Source organism: Spinacia oleracea, chromosome 2, assembly GCF_020520425.1.
Source record: "Spinacia oleracea cultivar Varoflay chromosome 2, BTI_SOV_V1, whole genome shotgun sequence".
NCBI lineage: Eukaryota > Viridiplantae > Streptophyta > Magnoliopsida > Caryophyllales > Amaranthaceae > Spinacia > Spinacia oleracea.
Window position 1 is genome coordinate 37,620,125 of NC_079488.1, and position 22,903 is coordinate 37,643,027.

Below are 22,903 nucleotides of genomic sequence, written 5' to 3' on the forward strand. Positions count from 1 at the left end.
TCAAAGAATCTGTAGGTGTTTCTTATGGACTGGAGCTGAAGGGAACTTAAGGAAAGCGCGCACTAGTTGCTTGGGATCAGTTGTGCTTGCCTAAAGTTTGTGGGGGTTGGAACCTTAAAGACTTACCTCTGTGGAACAAGTCAGCTGTTGCAAAGCACTGCTGGGCTTTGTCCTTGAAAGCTGATAAGTTGTGGGTGAAATTGATCCACACATACTATGTGAAGCATAATTATTTCTGGACCATGCCAATTCCCAATGGCCTTTCTTGGTCATTAAAGAAGATTTGGCAACAAAGGGAGACTCTGAGTAGTTCTGGTGATATGCAGAAGTTTGTAACTTCAGGGAAATTTAAGATTCAGAGGCTGTATAATCATTTGAGGCAACAAGGGGAACCTGTGAGATGGAAGAGAATTGTGTGTAACAGCCATGCTAGCCCAAAAAGTGTGTTTATTGTGTGGTTGGCCCTGCAGGATAGACTTGCAACTAAAGATAGGCTGAGAAGATGGAATATTATTGCAGATAGTGTCTGTAGCCTGTGTCACAACACTGATGAAAGTAGAGATCATCTTTTCTTTGAGTGTAGTTATTCTGCTGAAATATGGAGCCATGTTCTGCAGAGAAGTGGAATTCATAGAACTTCTGGAACTTGGAATGAAAAGGTGCAGTGGGTTCAGAAAGTAAGCAGGAGTACTAGAAGCAAATCTAGATTGTGTAATAGTCTGTTCTGTGAAACTGTGTACTCTATCTGGTTAGCTAGGAATTCTAAAATTTTCTCTAACCAGTTTGAAAGTAGCTTATGTATTGTAAACAGAATTTTGTTTAGGGTAGCTTGTAATAGCTAGTTGTTGCTTTTCCTGTTGTGGCTGTGGCTTGGTTGTTCTGGAGTTAGGGTCTTTTTCCTCTTGGTATTTAATAAATTCTTATTACTTGCCAAAAAAAAGAACAAGTTCAGTGACATGAATTTTGGTGATGGTACCCCTAATTGGTACAAATATGGGACTAGTGATGGTAGGTGGAAGTATGATTCTGAGGTTCTTGCTACTATCTTAGAGGTTGCAGAAAACAGCTATGAGGATGGGAAGTATTTTGCGGGTGTAGGTATGGGCTATGGAGGAATAGAAAGTGATGGTGAGAATGGCATGATCCATGATGAGCAAGCTAGTGATGTTGAGGAGGATAGTGATGATGATGTGGTAGAGATTGAAAATCCAAATCCTATAGTTCCTGAACCAACCATTGATATATCAAGTGGATCTAAAGATGAGCTTGAAGAGAAAAATGTGGTTGATAGTGAGCCACAACAGAATAATGAGGCTATGGATGAAGACTCGGATCCGGATGAAGACTTGGATGATCCTAATGATCAAGACTTTACTCTAGAGCAATACAAGGAAAGAAATGATCGTCGTGATGACGTTAGTCTCTAGAGAAATGTAATTCTTAGTTTTATTTTTCGTTGAGTAATAAAGTGGCAAAGCTAATATTTATGGTTTTTAGTTTTATTATAGTTGGAGAATAAATGTTATGGCATTAGTGGATGTAAGATTTATTCATTGGAGTTTTAATAAAAGAATAGAATTTCCTTTTCGTTATCTCTTAAGTTCAATTCTCAATTCTAAGTCTTGCGGGTATCGCAAAGGGATTAATTGTTATTTCTTCAATGAAATTTTATGTGCAAGGTGGTCTAGTAGCAACCATCTAAATTTACTTGCATCGAATAGTGGGGTGAGAAGGCCCAAAAATGGCGCCAACTCTTCCCCTAGGGTGCGCCTAAACGTGTTCTTGTTGTGAGTAGGTTCGTTTTCGAACTAGTGCCTTAGTAATGTTATGTCCAACCAATATTAAAGTTAGCCTTTTTATTTTATCCAGGAGAAGGATATGGCTAACCAAGAGATTTCTGATGTGGTTAGACAACTAGCTGAGGTAGTTCGAGACCTAGCTCAAACTAGAGCCAACCCAGTGCATGATCCGGTTGGGGAAATGTTTAAGAAAATAGCTCAGAGAGATTGAACCAAGTGTGGTTGAAAACTGGTTGGGAGAGTTTGATAAGCTCATTGTAGCTGTGAATTGCCCCGAAAACCTTAGGGTGAACAGTGCTGTGTACTACCTGAGAGGTGAAGCTGATTTATGGTGGCAACGATGTGAGAATACCCTTAGAGCCACACCTAACTTTGGGTGGGAAGCATTCAAAACTGCACTCAGGAACAAGTTTTACCCACCTTATCTGAAGAAGCAAAAGGCGCAGGAGTTCATTGAACTCAAAATGGGGAGTCTGTCTGTGACGGAATACTATTCTCAGTTTATAGAGTTGTCTAGGTTTGCACCTGAAGTGGTGGCAACGGAAGAGCTCAGGGCTCAAAGATTTGAGAATGGTTTAACGATGGACTTACAATTGTTGTTGTCTGGAGAGACCTTTACCTCATTAGACACCCTGTACGGAAAAGCTGCTCACCTGTATGGGTTACAACAAAGGAAGAATGGTAGTGCTGAAAAGAGAAAGGATGGCGGAAGCTCGAATCAAGGGAATAACCATCAGAATCAGGGGAATTTTAAGAAACACCAAGGAAATGAGAATTCCCAGTTTAGGGCTAACAATGGTGGTAATTGCAACAACCAAAGTGGTGGAAATCATTCTGGAAGGAATGGAGTAAGCACCTACGTCTGTAGGCGCTGTAACATGAATCACCCTGGAAAGGATTGTGATGGAAACATAGTGACTTGTAGATTCTGCCAGAAGTTAGGCCACAGGGAGTATGAATGCTATTCTAAGAATGGGAAGCCCAACCAAGGTAACCATCAAGGCAATAATCGGAACAGTCAGAACCGAAATGGGCCGGGGGAAATGGAGGTGGAAACCAAAGGAACCACCAAGGTGGTACCAATGGCAACGGCAATGGCAATCACCAGAACCATGGAAATCCTGGAGGAAACCAACAGCAGAATGGGAACCGAAACAACAATAGGAACACCAATGGAGGTGGCTATAACAAAGGAGTTGTCCAAGGAAAGTTGAATGTGATATCTAAGCAAGAAGCGGAAACTTCCTCTGACGTCATAGCGGGTACTTTTTCTATTGATTCCGTTTTAGTTAAAGTTCTATTTGATTCTGGTGCGACTTATTCTTTTATATGAGTAGATGCTTTGGGGAAACTAGGGTTGAAAGAGCCTGAAACAATTGAAGTACCTATAGTCATACCTACTGGCAGTATAGTGAAGTGTACCAAAATCCATAGAGATGTGCCTTTGACAATAGCCAAGACCGTGTTCTTATCTAACCTAATCGAGTTTGAGTTAGGAGAGCTAGATGTAATAATAGGAATGGATTGGTTGGCCATGTTCAAAGCCAAAATAGATTATGAGAAGCAGAAGGTTCACTTGAGGTCTAGCCTAGGCAAAGTAGTGTCATGTCGTCGTTTTGGTAAGCCTAAGAACATAGGAATCATCGCGGCAATGGAACTCGTGAAGCTAGTCGGTAAAGGGAACCCAATTTTCTTATGTAATGTGAGGAACCTAGAGCATGTGATCAAGGATCAGCCTGAAGATATTGCAGTAGTTAATGAATTCCTTGATGTGTTTCCGGAAGAGATCCCGGGGATGCCTCCCAATCGACCTATTGACTTTACCATAGATTTAGTGCCTGGAACCGCCCCTATTTCAAAAGCACCCTATCGAATGGCTCCAGCAGAAATGAATGAGTTAAAAGGCCAACTAGAGGACCCATTGGAGAAAGGTTACATTAGGCCAAGTGCATCGCCTTGGGGAGCACCAGTGTTGTTTGTGAAGAAAAAGGATGGAAGTATGAGGCTTTGTATAGACTACAGGGAGCTCAATAAGGTCACGATCAAGAACAAGTATCCATTACCTAGAATAGAAGACCTATTTGACCAACTGAAAGGAGCAGGAATCTTTTCAAAGATCGATTTGCGTTCGGGTTATCATCAATTGAGAATCTCTGATCACGACATACCAAAGACCGCATTCAGGACTAGACACGGACATTATGAGTTCACTGTTATGCCTTTTGGGTTAACCAATGCCCCTGCAATATTTATGGACTTAATGAACCGTGTATTCCATGCCTATTTGGACAAGTTTGTAGTGGTTTTCATAGATGACATCCCAGTGTATTCAAGGAGATAAAAGGATCACGCGGAACACTTTAGATCTGTGTTGAGTACCTTGAGAGATAACCAGTTGTATGCCAAGTTCTCAAAGTGTGAGTTTTGGTTGGAAAGAGTTGTATTTTTTGGACATTTTGTATCTAAAGAAGGAGTGGCAGTTGACCCTGCTAAGATCAAAGCTGTTAGTGAATGGCCTACACCCAAGAGTGTGACTGACATTAGTAGTTTTCTGGGATTAGCTGGCTACCATAGACGATTTGTGCAAGACTTCTCTAGGATAGCCAAGCCCATGACTAACTTGATGAAGAAGGAAGCAAAGTTTGAATGGAGTGACCAGTGTGAGCAAGCATTCCAAGCCTTAAAGAGGCAATTGACAACCGCGCCAGTGTTAACCTTACCAGATGAGAGTGGTGCATATGATGTGTATAGTGATGCCTCTAAGAATGGTTTAGGGTGTGTATTGATGCAGAACGGGAAGGTTATTGCGTATGCGTCAAGGCAATTGAAGCCATATGAATCCAATTACCCTACCCATGATTTAGAGCTAGCTGCCATAGTGTTTGCATCGAAGATATGGAGACACTATCTGTATGGTGTGAAGTGTAGGATATTTACAGATCACAAGAGGTTAAAGTACATCTTCACACAGAAGGACCTGAATATGCGCCAATGAAGGTGGTTGGCGTTGATTAAGGACTATGATTTGGATATCCAGTACCATGAAGGAAAAGCCAATGTAGTTGCGGATGCCTTGAGTAGGAAATCAAGTCATAGTGTTAATGCGTTAGTAGTTGCTAACGAGCTGTGTAAGGACATGCAACGTTTGAACCTTGAAATAGTGAGTGGTGAAAGCCTTGAGGGAATGATGAATGCCTTAACCATCCAGCCGTCAATATTTGACGAGATTAGGGAGAATCAAGCTGGTGATGTAAAGTTGGAGCGAATCAAGGAAAAGATTTCGCAAGGTAAGGAGTTAGAATTCCGAATCCATGATGATGGAAGTTTGAGGTACAAAGGCAGGTGGTGCGTGCCTCAAAAGTGTGGAGAATTGAAGGAGAAATTGATGAAAGAAGGGCATAATACGCCATATTCTGTGCACCCAGGTGGTGACAAGTTGTATAAGGACTTGAAGAAGGTCTATTGGTGGCCAAGGATGAAGAATGAAGTGGTTGAATTTGTGGCTAGATGTATGACTTGTCAGAAAGTTAAAATAGAACATAGGAGACCTCAAGGGAAGGTCCAACCTTTAGAGATTCCAAGCTGGAAATGGGACTGTATTTCTATGGACTTCGTCACTTGTTTGCCTAAGTCAAAGACTGGAAATGATACAATTTGGGTTGTGGTAGGTAGGTTGACTAAGTCAGCAGTGTTTATACCAATGAAGGAAACCTGGAAAATGGAACAACTTGCTAAAGCTTACATTAAGAATGTTGTGAGGTTACATGGAGTTCCTAAGGATATCGTGTCGGATAGGGATTCAAGGTTTCTTTCGAATTTTTGAAAAAGTGTGCAGAAGAGCTTTGGTACGACATTGAAAATAAGTACAACCTTCCACCCAACCATAGATGGACAAACTGAAAGGACTATCCAAACCCTGGAGGACATGCTTCGGGCATGCATTATTGATTTCCAAGGAAGTTGGGAAGATAGCCTAGATTTTATTGAGTTTTCCTATAACAATAGCTATCATGCTAGCATTGGAATTGCACCATTTGAGGCTTTGTATGGACGAAAGTGTAGAAGTCCCCTTTGCTGGAACGATATTAGTGAAACCGTAGTGTTAGGACCTCAAATGATAGAAGACACCATGAACCAAATCCTAACCATCCAATCAAAGATGCAAGCGGCGCAAGATCGCCAAAAGCGTTATGCAGACTTGAAACGTAGGGATGAAGAGTTCAATATAGGTGATAAAATGTTACTCAAAGTGTCACCAATGAAAGGTGTCATGAGATTTGGAAAGAAAGGGAAGTTAAGCCCTAAGTACATAGGCCCATATGAAATCTTAGAAAGAATTGGAAAGGTAGCTTATAGACTAGCCTTGCCTATGGACTTGCATAGAGTGCATAATGTGTTCCACATATCTCAGTTACAGAAATATATCCCGGATAAATCGCATGTGTTGCAACCGGAGACAATAGAATTAGACCAAAGTCTAACCTTTGAGGAAAGACCTGTCAAAATCCTTGATAGCAAAGTGCGTAGTACGCGTACTAAAGGTGTGAAAATTGTCAAAGTGTTGTGGTCTAATCAAGAATCTGAGGAAGCTATTTGGGAAGCGGAGGACGAAATGTGAAAGAAATATCCCGAGCTTTTTCCCGAGGTTAGTTGAGTTACAGGGTCGTAACTCGTGTCTTTTAAGGGGGGTAGAGTGCGGTAGAATTTCGCGCTTTTTACCTTGTTTTCCCTATTTTATGCTCAATTTAGTGCTTTCTATTGAATTTGCACTTATTATTGTCCTGTTTATTCATGTAAAGAGTACATCAACTTAATTTTTTTGCAAATGAACGCATTAAAGGTCTCATAAAGTCTCAAGTTTTGAGTTGAATTTTGATTTCCGAACCCAAGTTTCAGGACGAAACTTCTTTTAAGGATGGTAGACTGTAATACCTCGTATTTTTATAATATTTATAAGTATATTTTATTATATTTATAAAGCATTTTACGATTAATTAGCATTTAAATAATATTTAAATGTATTTTATTTAAATTTATTTTAATTAATTAGAATATTTATTATTTTAATTAATTACGAAACGAATTTAATTCTTGATTCGGGAAATTAAATGGGTTGCAAATGATTTTTAAAGGCTTCGGGTTTTAAAGAAAAAGTCCAATTCGTTTTATGAAACGAGCCTAATCAAAAGAGTTTAATTCAAGTCCTAAGCTAGCCCAATCATTTAATTCCCTAAGCCCAATTCTAATTTCCTAAACCTAGCCCATTGAAAATAGGGAGCCTATAAATAGGACTCCCCATCATTAAATGAACCCCCTTAATTTCATAAACCCTCTTTTTGCTTGCTTGCACCTCACTCCTCTTGCCCCTCATCCTCTCGGCCGGCCCGCACAGCACAAGTGCTCGTGCTCGTTGTCCCCTCGTGCTCGCCGTCCCCTATTGCTCGCTGCTGCTCGTGCCTCTTGCACGACACAGCCCTCGTCCCCCTTGCTCCCTTGCTGCGTCGAGTGTGTGTGCCGTGTGGTGTGCTGCTGCCCCTCGCACACCCACACCCTCCCTCTCGTCTTCCCCTCTCGCCTCTCGCTCGCACACAACGCCCAGGCCAGGCGCGCTGCCCCGCTGCTGCGTCCCCCTTCGTCGCTGTGCACACACGCACACGAGTTGTGCGTTGTGTGTGTGTGTGTTCGTGTTTTGTTCGTTCTTGTTCACTCTTTTCGCCCAATCACAATAATTCGTGGTTGTTCCGTGCTATAGGCCGGATTGGTATAATTCTCTGAAGGAAATAATGCCCTTGGTCCAAGTATGCATTCTATGTTAAGTCTAATAAATGCGGTTCAGTATTAATTAACAAGTTAATAATTCAGTGAGATCAAGTGAGCTGAATGCCTAGCTAGAGGCCGCTTCAGTTCAAGTGGAATTAATGATATTAATCCACAGCTTACTCTTGACTGAACCCGTAGGGTCACACAAATAGTACGTAAACGAATCAAGTATTTAATGGCATTAGATACTCCATCTATGGATATTCGGAATCGACGAATCTTGGTTTCAGTGGGAGCTGAGATCGTCACAGGCAAGAAATGAATACTCCGGAAACGATGATATTGCCGGAAACGGAAATATGGATCGTATCGGAAATATAAATATTATCCAAGTCGTAGATGTTGCCGGAAACGGAAACATGGTACGTATCGGAAAATATTATCGGAAATGGAAATATTGCCAGAATCGGAAATATTGTCGGAAACGGAAATATTGTCAGAATCGGAAATATTATCGGAATCGGAAAATAATTCCGGAAACGGAAATATTAGATATTTGTTCGAAACGGAAATTGATTCCGGAATCGGAAATATTAAATATTGTTCGTATCGGAAATGAATTCCGGAACCGGGAATTTAATCGGAAGCGTATCGTACGAATTAGCATCGGACGAGGCCTGCCGGACGAAGGCCCAGCACGAAGTCGGGCCATCGCCCAGCAAGCCAAACGCGCGCCACAAGCCCAGCCAAGGCAGCGCCCAGGCCCACCGCAAGGCAGGCCCAGCGCGCGCCAAGGCCACGGCAGCGTGGGCCTCGTGGCGTGGGCTGCTGCTCGCACGCACGCGCATGGGCGACCCTCGTGGCTGCCGCGTGTGTGTGTGTGTGTTTGTGTTCATGCACGATTCCTAAAGCTATTAGAATTAGTATATGATTAAATTCCTATTCCTAAAAAGATAAATTAATTAATTAGAGTTCTTGTAGGATTCTAAGTTTAATTAATTCGTATCCTACTAGGATTCCAATTCCCTTTCCATAACTCTATAAATACGTGCCTAGGGTCACATATTTTCAGAGATTAATTCAAGTATTCAAAGTGAGTTTTGAGAGAAAAATTCAGCCACATTCCTTGCTCAATAGTGCCGAAAATTCTAGTACCTTAAGGGCGATTCTAGTTGGTCAATCTTAAGGCGGATCCGGACGTGCTGTGGACTATCTACGGAGGGACGACACTTGGAGTCCTAAAGACTTGTTCTTGTTCGGTTCGGGCGCAGCTAGGGAAGGCACGCAACAAAGAGTATGCATCTAAATTATGCTATATGATTATGTGTAAATAATATGTATTCCTGGGTTAATGGTTGTTTCCGCATTATTTATGTATTGTCATATGTATCATAACCTAACAGTGGTATCACGAGCCCATTATTATTTTCATAATCTAAATTGCATGAACATGGTTAAATATTACAAATTTGCAAGAATTAAAAGGGGTGATTAATTTTCGTAATTGTTAATTAATTGCAAATTGCGTTTATTTAATTATACGTACGCAATTTTTTGGCAGTTTCTTCGTTACTCATCCAAATCGAGTGATTTTTGTGTCAATTCCGCATGTAAAAGGCATTCTAAAATTTTGACAATTATAGTATATTTCTGCCGAACCCAGAATTCTCAAATTCGAAGCCTAACTATGACTTTTCGAAGGTTTTAGTTTTTCGAATGCAAAATTTCGTAAATTTAAGATGTTAAATTAAATATTTGCGATTCTTGTTGATAAATCTTGAATTTTTGATTGACCTACTGTATATGTTTAACAAGTTTGAATGCCTAGCCTTGTTAATTATGCAATCTAATTTGTAATTATGATTAATTTGTTGAAAATTAGAATAATTTAGAATTAATTTGATTTTCATAATTAATTATAATTTAATTAGAAACCTATGATTAAAAACCACCATAAAAATTGTAAATTTATGATAAATTTTAAATTTTTATGACCTAGACTTGAATCCATAATAATCGGAAATCAATTGGATAATAAATTTTCGATTTTTCGCCCTAAAATTATGAAATTAATATTATTTATTAATTTGTCATTAATTTTAAATATAAATTTTAATTTTTTTTGCGATTCGTTCATATAACTTGCACGCACAAAGCAATGGACGCTTCGTGTTACCCTTAAGGGGTGTTGTATTGTGCGGGCATGCGACGACGAGCAAGGGAGCTCGTCGCCCGTGCGGCACGAATGCAATGAGCAAGGGCATGGTGCACGAGCACAAGGCAGCAGCCCTGCCTTGTGTCGTGGGCCACGAGCTATGAACAAATGGGCATGGGCGAAAGGCAAGCCAAGGCAGTCGCGTGTGGGCAGCAAGCGAGCTGCGCCACGACGCGCACTGCCTCGCGCAAGCGCGCGCAGCCTCGCGCGCAGCGAGCGCAATCTCGTACTCCTACTAATGATACAAGACGTTGTTTCATTTATAATATGCGCAGGAATTCAGTCGGTATGGCCCGAATTTATTATTTATTATTTGGTGTATGGTTGGCTCCCATCACTTTTTCCTTTATGGAACTTTCTTTTGGCTCGTTCGAAGCTTATTCTAATTGAATTGTGAGTCAAGAGTCGAGTCAAGAGTCGAGTCTTGTGTTCATGATTGACTGTTTATTATTATATGGATTTTGCATGTTGATTAGTACTTAGTGAGTGATGCATGTTTTAGTTTCATTCACTCTATTCTTGTAAGTACTCAACTTTTGCTGACTACGTGCTTTGTGTGTTTTGGTCATGGCCTTTGCCTTAATGACCCTATGATGATCTATCATTTGCACTTGCATTGATGGGGAGGAGAATAAAATAGCAGGTTGATAGATCGGAATCATGTGGCTTGGGATGATCGAGAGAGTTGCATGTTTTCGTATTTTGAACTATTTAATTATACTTTAATTATGTTTTCGTATTTAAACTAATTATACTTTGGTTTATGGGCCATTATGGTTCCAAATTGTAGGAGGCCTCAATATTATACTAATTATGTTTTTAAAAGTTAGTTGACAATAATTTCCGCTGCGTAATTCTGGTAAAATCCTTAACCGTTATCACGGTGGCGGTAATACTTTAGTAATTCCTTTATTTTAAGTTGGAAAATGATTTTATAAAAGCAAGGAATTATTAGGGTGTTACAGTAGATGTTACCGGAAACGGAAACATGGTTCGTATCGGAAAATATATCGGAAATAGAAATATTGCCGGAATCGGAAATATTGCCGGAAACGGAAATATTACCGGAATCAGAAATATTGGCGGAAAAGGAAATTATTTCCGGAATCGAAAATATTAACGGAAACGTAAATATTTGTTCGAGATGGAAATGGATTCCGGAATCGGAAAACGAATCGGAAGCTCGACGAGCGAAAAGCTGGCAAGCGAGCCGGCCCATCGCTCGACAAGCAAGCGAGCAAGGCAGCAGCGCCAAATACCACTTTGTAACATCCCGGCAATTCTCATTTTTCTAAAATAACCCTTTTTATAAATATAACTATAGAGAATTATCAAAGTATTATCGCACGTGTGAAAACGTAACGGCTTATTCAGAATTTTGCAGCGGAAAATATAAAACTAACTTTTAGGTTTGTAAATAATCGATTACAGATTTAATCCCAAAAACCAATGAACGAAAATAAGGAGATGTAAATAGTACGACAAGTTCAAAGTCCAAATTAACAAACCCAAGTCACTTAGCAAAACAAAATAAATACAAGCTCTCTAATCCCGATCCCAATGATGCATCATCTTCAAACCTATAGATGGACAACGTTTATTGATCCTTAGAGACTGCTCACCAAAATGGGTCATCACAGGATCAATAAGGCGTAGCCATGATCAACACACACAAACAAAGCACGTAATCAGCAAAGCTAAGTACTACATACTAAAACAATAATAATCCTAACATGATTCTATTAAACGAACAATCCTAACATGATGCTAATAAATCATAAGTAAGGGCAAACAAAACATATTAATTCGAAGACCACACTTGACTAGACTGGGCTAGACTGGACTAGGATTTTATAACAATAACATTATTTTAATTGAAATAGTCAATGGACCGAGTTGCTACTAGATGCCTTCACTAAGGAAGACGAGGTACGGGCGCGACTCCGTAACCCCAATGACCTGCGATATCGAGGAACTTTTGACTGAAATAGAACAGGTGATCAATCCGGCCCCGAAAAAAGCTATAAGCGACCCATGACTCCAACTCCTGATTGTCCGTCACTTCAGACGTGCATAGTCCAAAGCTATTGCTACTCAATTTCACTTTACATGATTTACAGATTAATACTTTGTTATGACTCAACAATCACATAAGTCATACAATCAACAATTAATCACAACTGTTTTTATCTTGGAATTAAGTAAGTGATCACAAAGGTATAAATCATGAACTCATTCTAATTAATTCAACCTTTCCTTTAACAATGGTTAACCCTTGATATGGGTATAAAAGTTCAACTTACTAAACAAGGTCCTCGGCCCTCATAAAGTAGTGAAATGCTAAAAGGGGACAACGATCAATCGATCTAGACCAATATATATGAAATAATATAAAGTTCCCAACTGACATGCTTGCATCAATAATCCATGCTAACATGTTATAATTCTCATAATAAAATCCATGTTCAACACGTTCATCCAACGACATTAAACATGTAAATTTCAACATAACCAAGTTGAAAGACATAACAACATGGTTTCAACATAAGCACACATCCCCAAGCACACAGGTATGTACGTACCTTGTGTAGACAAACTGATAGACCACTTTAACACTTTCACAAGTCTCCTAAAGAGAATTCTCCGCCTAAAACAACCAACATAGATTCATATCAATTCATATTGAATTTTCAGCAACATTAGGGTGCTTCAAACCCTTCCTAGACATAATTAGAACATTCCCAATATCAAAACTTGACTACTTAATCTCCTAGCATAGTCATTACCTCACTAATGACCATTATTTATTATAAACTTCAATAAACGTTCCTTTTTAAAATTTCCAGCAATATAAACTATTTTAAAACTTCACCAAGATAATTCACAATCATCCTACCATGATTTAAATCATTAAGAACCTTAAAATTCACACTTTAATAATTAAAACCATTACTTCAATCAAATCGTATAATCTGAAAATTAATAATTTAATTATTGCAAAACATGAAATATGAAATTCATAATAAATCATTAAAAGTCATAAACTTAATTCAATCAAAACATAAATTAAAATAATAACATATAATTAAAACATTTAATTCATTAACTTAGGGTTCAAGAAATAACCAAGTAAAGAGGGAGAGAGAAGTGTTGGCCGGCGGACAGGGCACGATGGCAGGTGGTCGCAAGGGCGGCGACGACTGAGCAAGGTGGTTGCGCGGCTCGGGCTGTGGAGTAACGACATCATTCAACAAGGGTCGAAAAGTCAAGAACGAAAATCAAGAAAATTAGAAACGAAAAAGGAACGAGAAAAGACTATCGTGCTCAGCGGTGGTCGAGGTTGTGCGGCGGCTGCGCTAGGTTGTGCTGACGGCGAAGAAAGCTCACCGGGATTCCGGTGCTGCGCGAAAACCGAGCAAGGGGGAGGAGGATTTATCAGTAAAGGACGACGAAACAAAATAGGAGCATGAGAGAAAGAGAGGACGACGGAGGAGGAGAGGAAGAAGCTTACCAGCGGCGACGAACGATGGTGGTCCAGCGGCTGGCAGAAGCAACAAACGTGAAGGAAGAAGGAGAACGGCAGTGAGAGAGAAGTGAGGGCGGAGGGTTTTGGCTTCTTCGCCTGAAATAGGAGGAGAGAGGAGGTTTGGTATTTTTTTTTGTTTTACGTGAAGTAGAGTTATGGGGTTGTGGGTATATAATATTGGGCTTTACCCAATTGGGCTAGACTTAGGATTTAGTTTTAGGATTTTAAATCCAAAATCGATTATGATCGTTTTCTAAATTCAATCGGTTTTCGTAATTCGATTTGTTTTCAACGTGAGATTCTAAAATTATTTTGATTTCGTAAATCGTTAAAAACAAAAATGTAATAAAATAAATATACTTTAATTATATATTTATTTCTAAAATCCGTAAATTCTTATTTAAATATAATTAACTATACATTAAAATATATAAAAAAATGTTTCTAAATTTACGGGGGATTACAGCCGCGCCTAGTGGCGGCACCAGTAAGGGTTCAGTGGGTTTAACTCAACCCTTACTGGGCCGGAAGAACACTGTTATAAGATTATTTTCTTTTAAAAATCGTTATATGTAACTAACCGTATTAATACTACACAAACGCACCAAGTGTTGTGTTGGTTTTGACATCAACCCTTGATACCAAGGGTCGCAATTTCGATTCCCTGTAACTGCGAAATTTTCCTTTCCTCTGTCCTCTTTGTTCAAAATAGAATTAAACTACTTTTTTGAAGGTAAATAAAACTACTTCGTATTAGAGTTGCTTGGCTTACATTTTAATTCTTATACTCATAAATCTGTCTTCTCTCCTTGAACACATCCCCATCATTTTGAAATAATATGTAATGCATACACTTTTTTTTTTTTTTTTGAACTTTTTCTTTTACTTTGGAAAAATAAAACAGAAAAGTTATTGTAGGTCTTCCTTGCCACATACTTCGTATATTTTTGTTTTCCTTTCTCCATGTTCTTTTTATTTCTCTTGTACATTAAAAGTCGCAAAAATCATCCGCTTGTTCTTCCGAATAATCAAGACCACTTGAACCACCTCAAAATAAAATTCCAACATCTTAAAGTGAACCTTTAATACAAGCAAATAAAGCTCTTCGAGTTTAATCGTAACTTTTTTTAGTGTCATTGTAATACAATACGTGTACCACCGAATTATTAGTTGTAAGTTGAAATTTGGATTACGATGGTTTATTTTATAATATGTTTCTGAAAAGTTCCGAACGCTTAAGTGGTAAATCCTGGCACCGCCACTGGCCGCGCCTAGCAAGCTAGCAACGCAGCAGCGCCAATGGGCCGCGCCAAGCCATCGAGCAAGGCAACAGCTCCATGTGCCGCGCCAAGCAAGCGGACAAGGCAGCAGCTCATGGGCCGCGCCCAGCCATCAACCAATACACTGCATGCCCGCCGAGGCAAGGCCACAGTGCGCTGGGCCTTCGGCCAGCTGCGGCTGTGACTGGGCCGAGGCACCACACACACCAATGTGGCCCGTTGTGGCTGTGTTGGGTTGTTTCGTCTTGGGCTCCAAGAAAGGTCCGATTGCTTAATTCCCAAGTAACCTTGGATTAAGTATTCCTAGGCCTACTAGAATTGGTTTAATTAATGTTGCAATTCTAAATTGAATAAGAATTTCAATCCTAGTAGGGTTGGTAATTCTATTCCTAGTAAGACTCAAATTCCTTATTTCCTACCCTATAAATATGAGGCTAGGCCCTCATAATTATACACATCAATTGAATTGAAAATCATATTCTTTATTCCCATTGTGTTCAAGGGAGAACATAATACAGTCTAACCCGAATACATAAAACCTTAAGTAAAATCATAGTTGGTTGAACCTAAGGCGGATCCGAACGTGCTGTGGACTTTCTACGGAGGGGCAACGTTTGGGGCTCTAAAGACTTGTTCTTGTTCGGTTCGGGAGCAGCTAGGGAAGGCACGCATCACATTGTATGTCACCTAAATTATGCTAATTGACTATGTGGCAATTAATTTGGATTCTGGCTTTATGGTTTTTTCCGCATGAATTATATTATTGTATTATTCATAATCTAACAGTGGTATCACAAGCCTATAATTAATTCCGTAGTCAATTATAGTTAACATGGATTAAATTTATAAATTTGCAATGAATTATAGGGGTGATTAATTTCGTGTATGTAATTGATTGCAAATTCGTGCGATTATTTGATTATATGTTCGTAGGATTTTTCGGCAGTTTTGCCAATAATGGGCGAAATCTTATGTTTTTATAGTGAATTTCGCATGTAAACAACGTTTTAAAAATTTGACAAAAATCATAGATTTGATGCCGAACCTAGAATTCCCAAATTCGAAGCCTAACTATGACTTTTCGTATGTTTTAGTTTTTCGAATGCAAAATTTGTAATTTTTATGATATTAAATTAAATATTTGCGAATCTTATATGTAAAATCTTGAATCTATGATTGACCTACTGTATATGTTTAACAATTTTAATATCTAATTTTGTTAATTATGCAACCTAATTTGTAATTATAATTAATTTGTTGAATTACAAATAATGTAGAAGTTGTTTTGATTTTCATAATTAATTGATAATTTAATTAGGATCCTATGATTAAAAACAACCATAGTATTTGTTAAAATTGAAAAGTTTTAATATTTTATGACCTAGATTGTAATCCCTAAGAAAATATGTAATCGGAAATTATTTTGAATAATAAATTTTCGAATTTTTCGCCTAAATTTAGTGAAATTAATATGAATTATTAATTTGTCGTTAAATTTGAATATAAAAGTTTTAATTTTATAAATCGTTCACAAACTTGCACGCACGAAGCAATGGAAGCTAAGTGTTACCCTTCAGGGGTGTTGCAATAGTACGAGCGTGCGACGACGAGCAATCACAAACGTGCACGCAAAGCCTAGGCTAGCGCTGTGCACGTCGCGTGCAGTGAGCGATGAGGCGATGGGCTAAGGGGCATGGCAAGCCCCTGCGATGGCAAGCCCCTGCGATGGTTGTGCTAGACGACCATCAGCAGAAGGCCATGGGCCCCGCACTTGTGCACGCGGCCCATGGGCACTGCTATGTGGCTTGCTTGGGCGAGGCGTGGGCTTCGGCCTACGGGCTTGCCTTGGCACGTTGGGTCGTTCGTTTAATTTTCGGTTGAGCGTTGATTTTAATTAAATTTCGTAATTTTAATTTTTCTCGGAATTTCATTTTGATTAATTTAATTATTATAAATTATTTTATACCAATTATTTTCATAAAATTAAAACCTTGGTAAAATTATAATTAATTAATTTTAATCAACTGAAAATAATATAAAGGGATTTAAAATTATTTTATGTGAGCTTTAAATTTTAATTAAATTTGTAATTTTCCGGTTGGACTTGGAAATACAATTTTATGTTTAAAATTTGTAAAGCATGTAAATTCTTGGTTTTAGTGGGAGCTTTTAGTCGTTAAACTCTTGATTAGGTATTTATTCCTTTAAGGTTAAAACAACTCGATTAGAACTAATAAGGTTGAATAATTTGTAGATTGTTGATTTTTTCTACTAACTTTCTTTGTGGGCCATTCATTGATAAATGAATGGATGAATGGTATATTGTAAACGTACTGTTTTGCAGGTTAAGGAAAGTGACTAGTATGGCCCAAATAAGATAGTAAATATGGTCTGTGTACCATTAATTTAAATGTAAAATTAGTCTAATGCACCAAATTTTTTGTTTAAATATGGTCTGCGTACCATCAAATAATTGTAATTAGTTTTAATTATAGCATATCCCATTTGAAGAAAATGGCGCCTCCCATGGTGAAATTCAAGACGGAGTTTCCAATCCATTTTCAAGACGGAGTTTGCAGTTGAAGCTTCAAGATGAAGTGGGGCCATACTAGATCACATTTAAATCTTATGCATGCTTTAAGTTATTTATTTCTTTAAATATGTCTTAATAATGCATGAGATTATGGCCTGATTATGTTTCATGATTAAGGATTTTAGTTCACTTAAAATCTAACCAACATAGTACGAGCCTTAAGTTCCAAACTTAAAAAATTGAGTTAAAATGTGTCATTCCAAAATAACGCTTACTTGGATAACCTTTACATCAATCTTAGTAATAGATTTCCGCCATAGCAAGGTGTTACTTGTTGATTCTAAAGGGGTAAGGTACACAAATAATTGTGAGTACATGTTAGGTTTGGTAAAACTCAACCATATAAGTAAGGAGTCCTTTTATGTCGTGGCAAACGGGATAGGTTTACCAAATAAGTTCTTAGACGTACCTATCAACAAAGAGTAGTTTCTAGACTATTAGCAAAGGATTTGCTTACCTAAAATATTTTAGAATTGAGTCAGAATACATAATATGCTTAATTATTCAATGATTTAAGGATCTTGGAATCATTTTATTCACACCTATCGGAACACAAAAACATGAATAAGATGCTTAATAAATATTGAATTATGCATGTATTCTAGAATTTAAGTTTATTAAGAGATAACATGAATGGTTATTTATTTGTTTATTCTTTTCAATTGTAGTTTTAATTATGGCAAACAACAATTCATTCAACATCCGATCAATTCTCGAAAAGGAGAAGTTAAGCGGGAAAAACTTCCTTGACTGGCAGAGGAACTTGCAAATAGTTCTTATGCAGGAAGAAAAGGAGTATGTCCTGGAAGAGGCAATGCCCGAAGCCGCGGGCGAAGGGGTCACTCAGGCTTCCCTCAATCGTTGGATTGATTCATACAAGGATATGCTGTAAAATGTCTAATGCTTGCAACCAAGAGTGCAGATCTACAGAAAACGTTCTTCAACTCAGATGCTTTCACGATCATCAGTGAGTTGAAGAACTTGTTCCAAAATCTAGCTCGAGTCGAAAGATTCGAGACTTATAGGCAAATTCTTGACACCAAGCTCAAGAAGGGCGAGCCCGTAAGTCCACATGTTCTCAAGATGATTGGATTAATTGAGAATATGAGTCGGATGGATCAGCAGTTCTCTCAAGAAATGGCTGTAGACACCATCCTCCATTCTCTTCAAAGCAGGTATGATCAGTTCAAGCTGAATTACAACATGAATAGTCTAGACAAAACGCTCACTGAACTTCACGGTATGCTAAAGACTGCTGAAAAGACGCTCAAAAGTGATAAGCAAGATGTGCTTATGGTGCGTGGGGGCAAGTTCAAGAAATCTGGCAAGAAGAGGAATGCTAAGAAAGGTGGCAAGAACGCCAGCCCAACTAAGCAAACTGGCGACACTAAATCTGAAAAGAAGAAGGTGAGTCAACCCACTCCTGAGTCTAAATGCTTCTACGGTAAGAAGAAGGGGCATTGGAAGAGAGATTTCTTGAAGCTAAAGGAAGATCAGAAGAATGGAACTGTCGTTCCATCTTCAGGTATTTTCGTTATATACTGTATACTTGCAAATTCAACTTCTTGGGTATTAGATACAGGTTGTGGATCACACTTATGTTCCAATTCACAGGGACTAAGAAGAAGTAGAAGGTTAAGCAAGGGTTAAGTCGACCTAGGAGTGGGAAATGGAGCAAGGATTGCGGCATTAGCTGTAGGAACTTATTATTTGTCGTTGTCCTCTGGGCTAGTTTTGGATCTGGAAGAATGTTTCCATGTTCCAAATCTTACTAAAAATATCATTTCAGTTTCTTGCTTAGATGCTAAGGGATTTAGCTTTTTAATAAAAGACAATAGTTGTTCATTTTATTTTAAAGAGATGTTTTATGGATCTGCTAAATTAGTCAATGGACTTTATGTATTAGATCCCGACAAACAAGTTTATAATATAAATACCAAAAAGTCCAAAAAGAATGATTCAGATCTCACCTATCTCTGGCATTGTCGATTAGGCCATGTTAACATGAAACGCATAGAAAAACTTCAAAAGGAAGGAATTCTAGAACCATTTGACTTAGAGAATTTTGGTAAATGCGAATCAAGCTTACTGGGCAAAATGACAAAGCAACCTTTCTCTAAAGTTGGAGAAAGAGCAACTGATCTATTGGGTTTAATCCATACAGATGTACGTGGACCAATAAGTTCAAATTCTAGAGGTGGTTTCAACTACTTTATCACTTTCACTGATGACTTCAGTAGATATGGTTATGTCTACCTAATGAAGCATAAGTCTGAATCCTTTGACAAATTCAAGGAATTTCAGAGTGAAGTAGAGAATCAATTAGGCAAGAAGATTAAAGCACTGCGGTCTGATAGAGTCGGTGAATATCTAAGCTATGAATTTGATGACCATCTGGAAGATTGTGGAATCTTGTCAGAATTGACTCCTCCCGGAACACATCAATGGAACGGTGAGTCAGAACTGAGGAACATGACCTTGCTAGATATGGGTTGATCAATGATGGGCCAGGACAAACTTCAAATACAATTCTGGGGACATGAACTAAACATAGCTGCACTCACACTAAACAGAGCTCCGTCTAAAGCTGTCGAAAAGACTCCATATGAGTTATGGTTTGGAAAGCCTCAAAATGTGTCTTTTCTTAAGATTTGGGGTTGTGAAGTATACGTCAAACGATTAACTTCAGACACACGTTAACCGAAATCTGACAAATGTATCCTTGTGGGTCACCCAAAGGAAACAAAGGGGTATTACTTCTACAATACATCTGAGAACAAGGTGTTTGTTGCTCGAGATGGTACCTTTTTGGAAAGAGATCACATTTCCAAAATGACAAGTGGGAGAAAAGTAGACCTTGAAGAAATTCGAGTCGAACAACAAACTCTAGAGAATGCTCAAGATGACATTCAGGTTGAAACTCAGAGATATTTAGAAGTATCTGGTGAGAATCAAGAACCAACTTGAAATGTAACCCCGCGTAGATCGCAAAGATACAGGTCTCAACCAGAAAGATACATAGGTATTTTGACGAATGAGATCCATGAATTCTATTGCTGGAAAGCGATGAACCTGCGACTTACAAATAAGCTATGACGAGCCCTAGATCCAAGCAGTGGCAAGAAGCTATGTAATCTGAATCAGACTCCATATCTGAAAACCAAGTTTGGGATTTGGTCGATTTGCTAGATGGCTACCAAGCCATAGGAAGCAAATGGGTTTTCAAACTGAAAAAGGACAAGGATGGGAAACTAGAAGTTTTCAAAGCTAGATTGGTTGCAAAGGATACAAGCAAGTCAACGGTGTCGATTATGATGAAACCTTTTCACCAGTTGCAATGCTAAAGTCTATTCGATTAATTTTAGCAATCGCTGCATATTACGATTACGAAATATGGCAGATGGATGTCAAAACCGCTTTCTTAAACGGCATTTTAACAGAAAATGTGTTTATGACACAACCTGAGGGTTTTGAGGATCCAAATAATGCTAAAAAGGTATGCAAGCTTAAGAAATCCATTTATGGATTGAAGCAAGCATCAAGGAGCTGGAATATACGTTTTGATGAAGCAGTCAGTGACTTTGGCTTCGTCAAGAACGCAGACGAATCTTGTGTATACAAGAAAGTCAGAGGGAGCAAAACTGCTTTTCTAGTATTATATGTCGACGACATATTACTTATCGGAAATGACATTCCTATGTTGAACTCTGTCAAGATTTGGCTTGAGATTTTTTTTTCAATGAAGGATCTAGGAGAAGCACAGTACATACTGGGCATCAAGATCTACAGAGATAGATCTAAAAGGATGATTGGACTTAGTCAAAGCACTTATATCAATAAGGTGCTTGAAAGGTTCAATATGGCTGACTCCAAACGAGGTTACCTACCCATGTCTCATGGAATGACTCTAAGCAAGACTCAGTGCCCAAAAACACTAGATGAGCGTATACGAATGAGTGGGATTCCATATGCATCATTGATTGGTTTAATAATTTATTCTATGATATGTACACGCTCGGATGTTACGTACGCACTCAGTGCTACGAGGAGATACCAGTCAGACCCAGGAGAGGCACATTGGACTGTTGCCAAAAATATTCTGAAGTACCTGAAAAGGCACAAAGATGATTTCTTGGTCTATGGTGGAGATGATGAATTAATTGTCAAAGGCTATACGGAAGCAAGTTTCCAAACCGACAAAGATGATTTCAAATCACAGTCTGGGTTCGTCTTCTGCCTCAACGGAGGTGCAGTAAGCTGGAAAATTGCTAAACAGAGCACCATTGCGGATTCTACAATTGAAGCGGAGTACATTTCTGTACATGAAGTAGCAAAGGAAGCTATTTGGCTAAGGAAGTTCATAGGTGAACTTGGTGTAGTCCCCTCCATTAAAGGATCAATAGCTCTATATTGTGACAATAAAGGAGCTATTGCACAGGAAAAGGGGCCTAGACACCACCAGAGAGTCAAACATGTACTTCGTAGATTTCACCTTCTACGAGAGTTCGTGGAAAGAAAAGAAGTCGAGATAAGCAAGATTGGAACTGACGACGACATCTCAGATCCATTAACTAAACCTCTTCCGCAAGCAAAGTACAACTCGCACATTGCAGCTATGGGAATCAAGCATGTTGGAGAATGGCTTTGATATCCTTAATAAATGTTTTAAAGTTTTAGAGTTCAATACTTTGTAAAACGTTTTGGTTAACCATTCATATAAATGATTAAAATTCATTTTTCCATTTAATTTTGTGGTTTATTAAATGATGAGTCCTTTCAATTTGACAATATATTCAAGATAGACTGTCAGGACCAGTCTTGTGACTAAGAAAATGTCTATCAAGTGAACTTGAATGTCAAAAGTTGAAAATTGTCCCTGGTCGGAAGTTTTCTATAAAGGTGGACGCATAGAAAACGCTAGACGACTAAAATGCAAGATGACTAGTAGTTCTGTTTCTTAAACTATGTGGACATGGCAATGTCCCAATCATTTGCAAAGATACTTACTTGAAAATATTAGTAACGGACAGACCTATGAAACTTTACTGTAAGAGATGAAAATCTATCATAAGTAAATTTCATTACATTATTAAACACTAATCTTCAATACCTGAGTGATTTAAGATTACTTGTTTGAGAACTAGTTACTTTGACTTAGTCAAGCGTCGCACCGTAAAAGGAGAATATAACGGCAACGCTCAGGTAATCACCTATCAAACGAAGTCTAACCTCAAGATCACAAGATTGGGATTGTCCTCCAATAAATCGAGATGATATGCTGAAAGTTGTACAAGGCCACTCGGAGAGCTAGAAACTGAAAAATGCATGGTTGTGCTCAGAAGAATCATAGGCTTTGATTATCTGTTTATTTAATTTGATGAGCTGAACTCTGAAACCGAGAAATAGCTCTGGACATAATAAGGATGACTACTCATGAGCAGGCATCAAGCGACAAAGGAATTATGACATGCACACTTGTCCCTAAGGACAAGTGGAAGACTGAAGGAAATAATGCACTTGGTCCAAGTTTGCATTTAATGCATTTAATTCTAAGTTTAATAAATGCGATTCAGTATTAATTAACAAGTTAATAATTTAGTGAGATCAAGTTATCTGAATGCCTAGCTAGAGGCATCTTCAGTTCAAGTGGAATTAATAATATTAGTCCACAACTAACTCTTGACTGAACCCGTAGGGCCACACAAATATTACGTGAACGGATCAAGTATT

The 22,903-nt window shown here is 38.5% G+C and overlaps 1 protein-coding gene across 1 annotated transcript; it reads left to right on the forward strand.

Moving 5' to 3' along the window:
• The first annotated feature begins 242 nt into the window (after positions 1-242).
• LOC110780003 (uncharacterized) lies at positions 243-842 on the forward strand. Its single transcript, XM_021984441.2, has one exon. It carries the CDS (start codon positions 243-245, stop codon positions 840-842), a length of 600 nt encoding a protein of 199 aa, XP_021840133.2.
• The last annotated feature ends 22,061 nt before the right edge of the window (positions 843-22,903 follow it).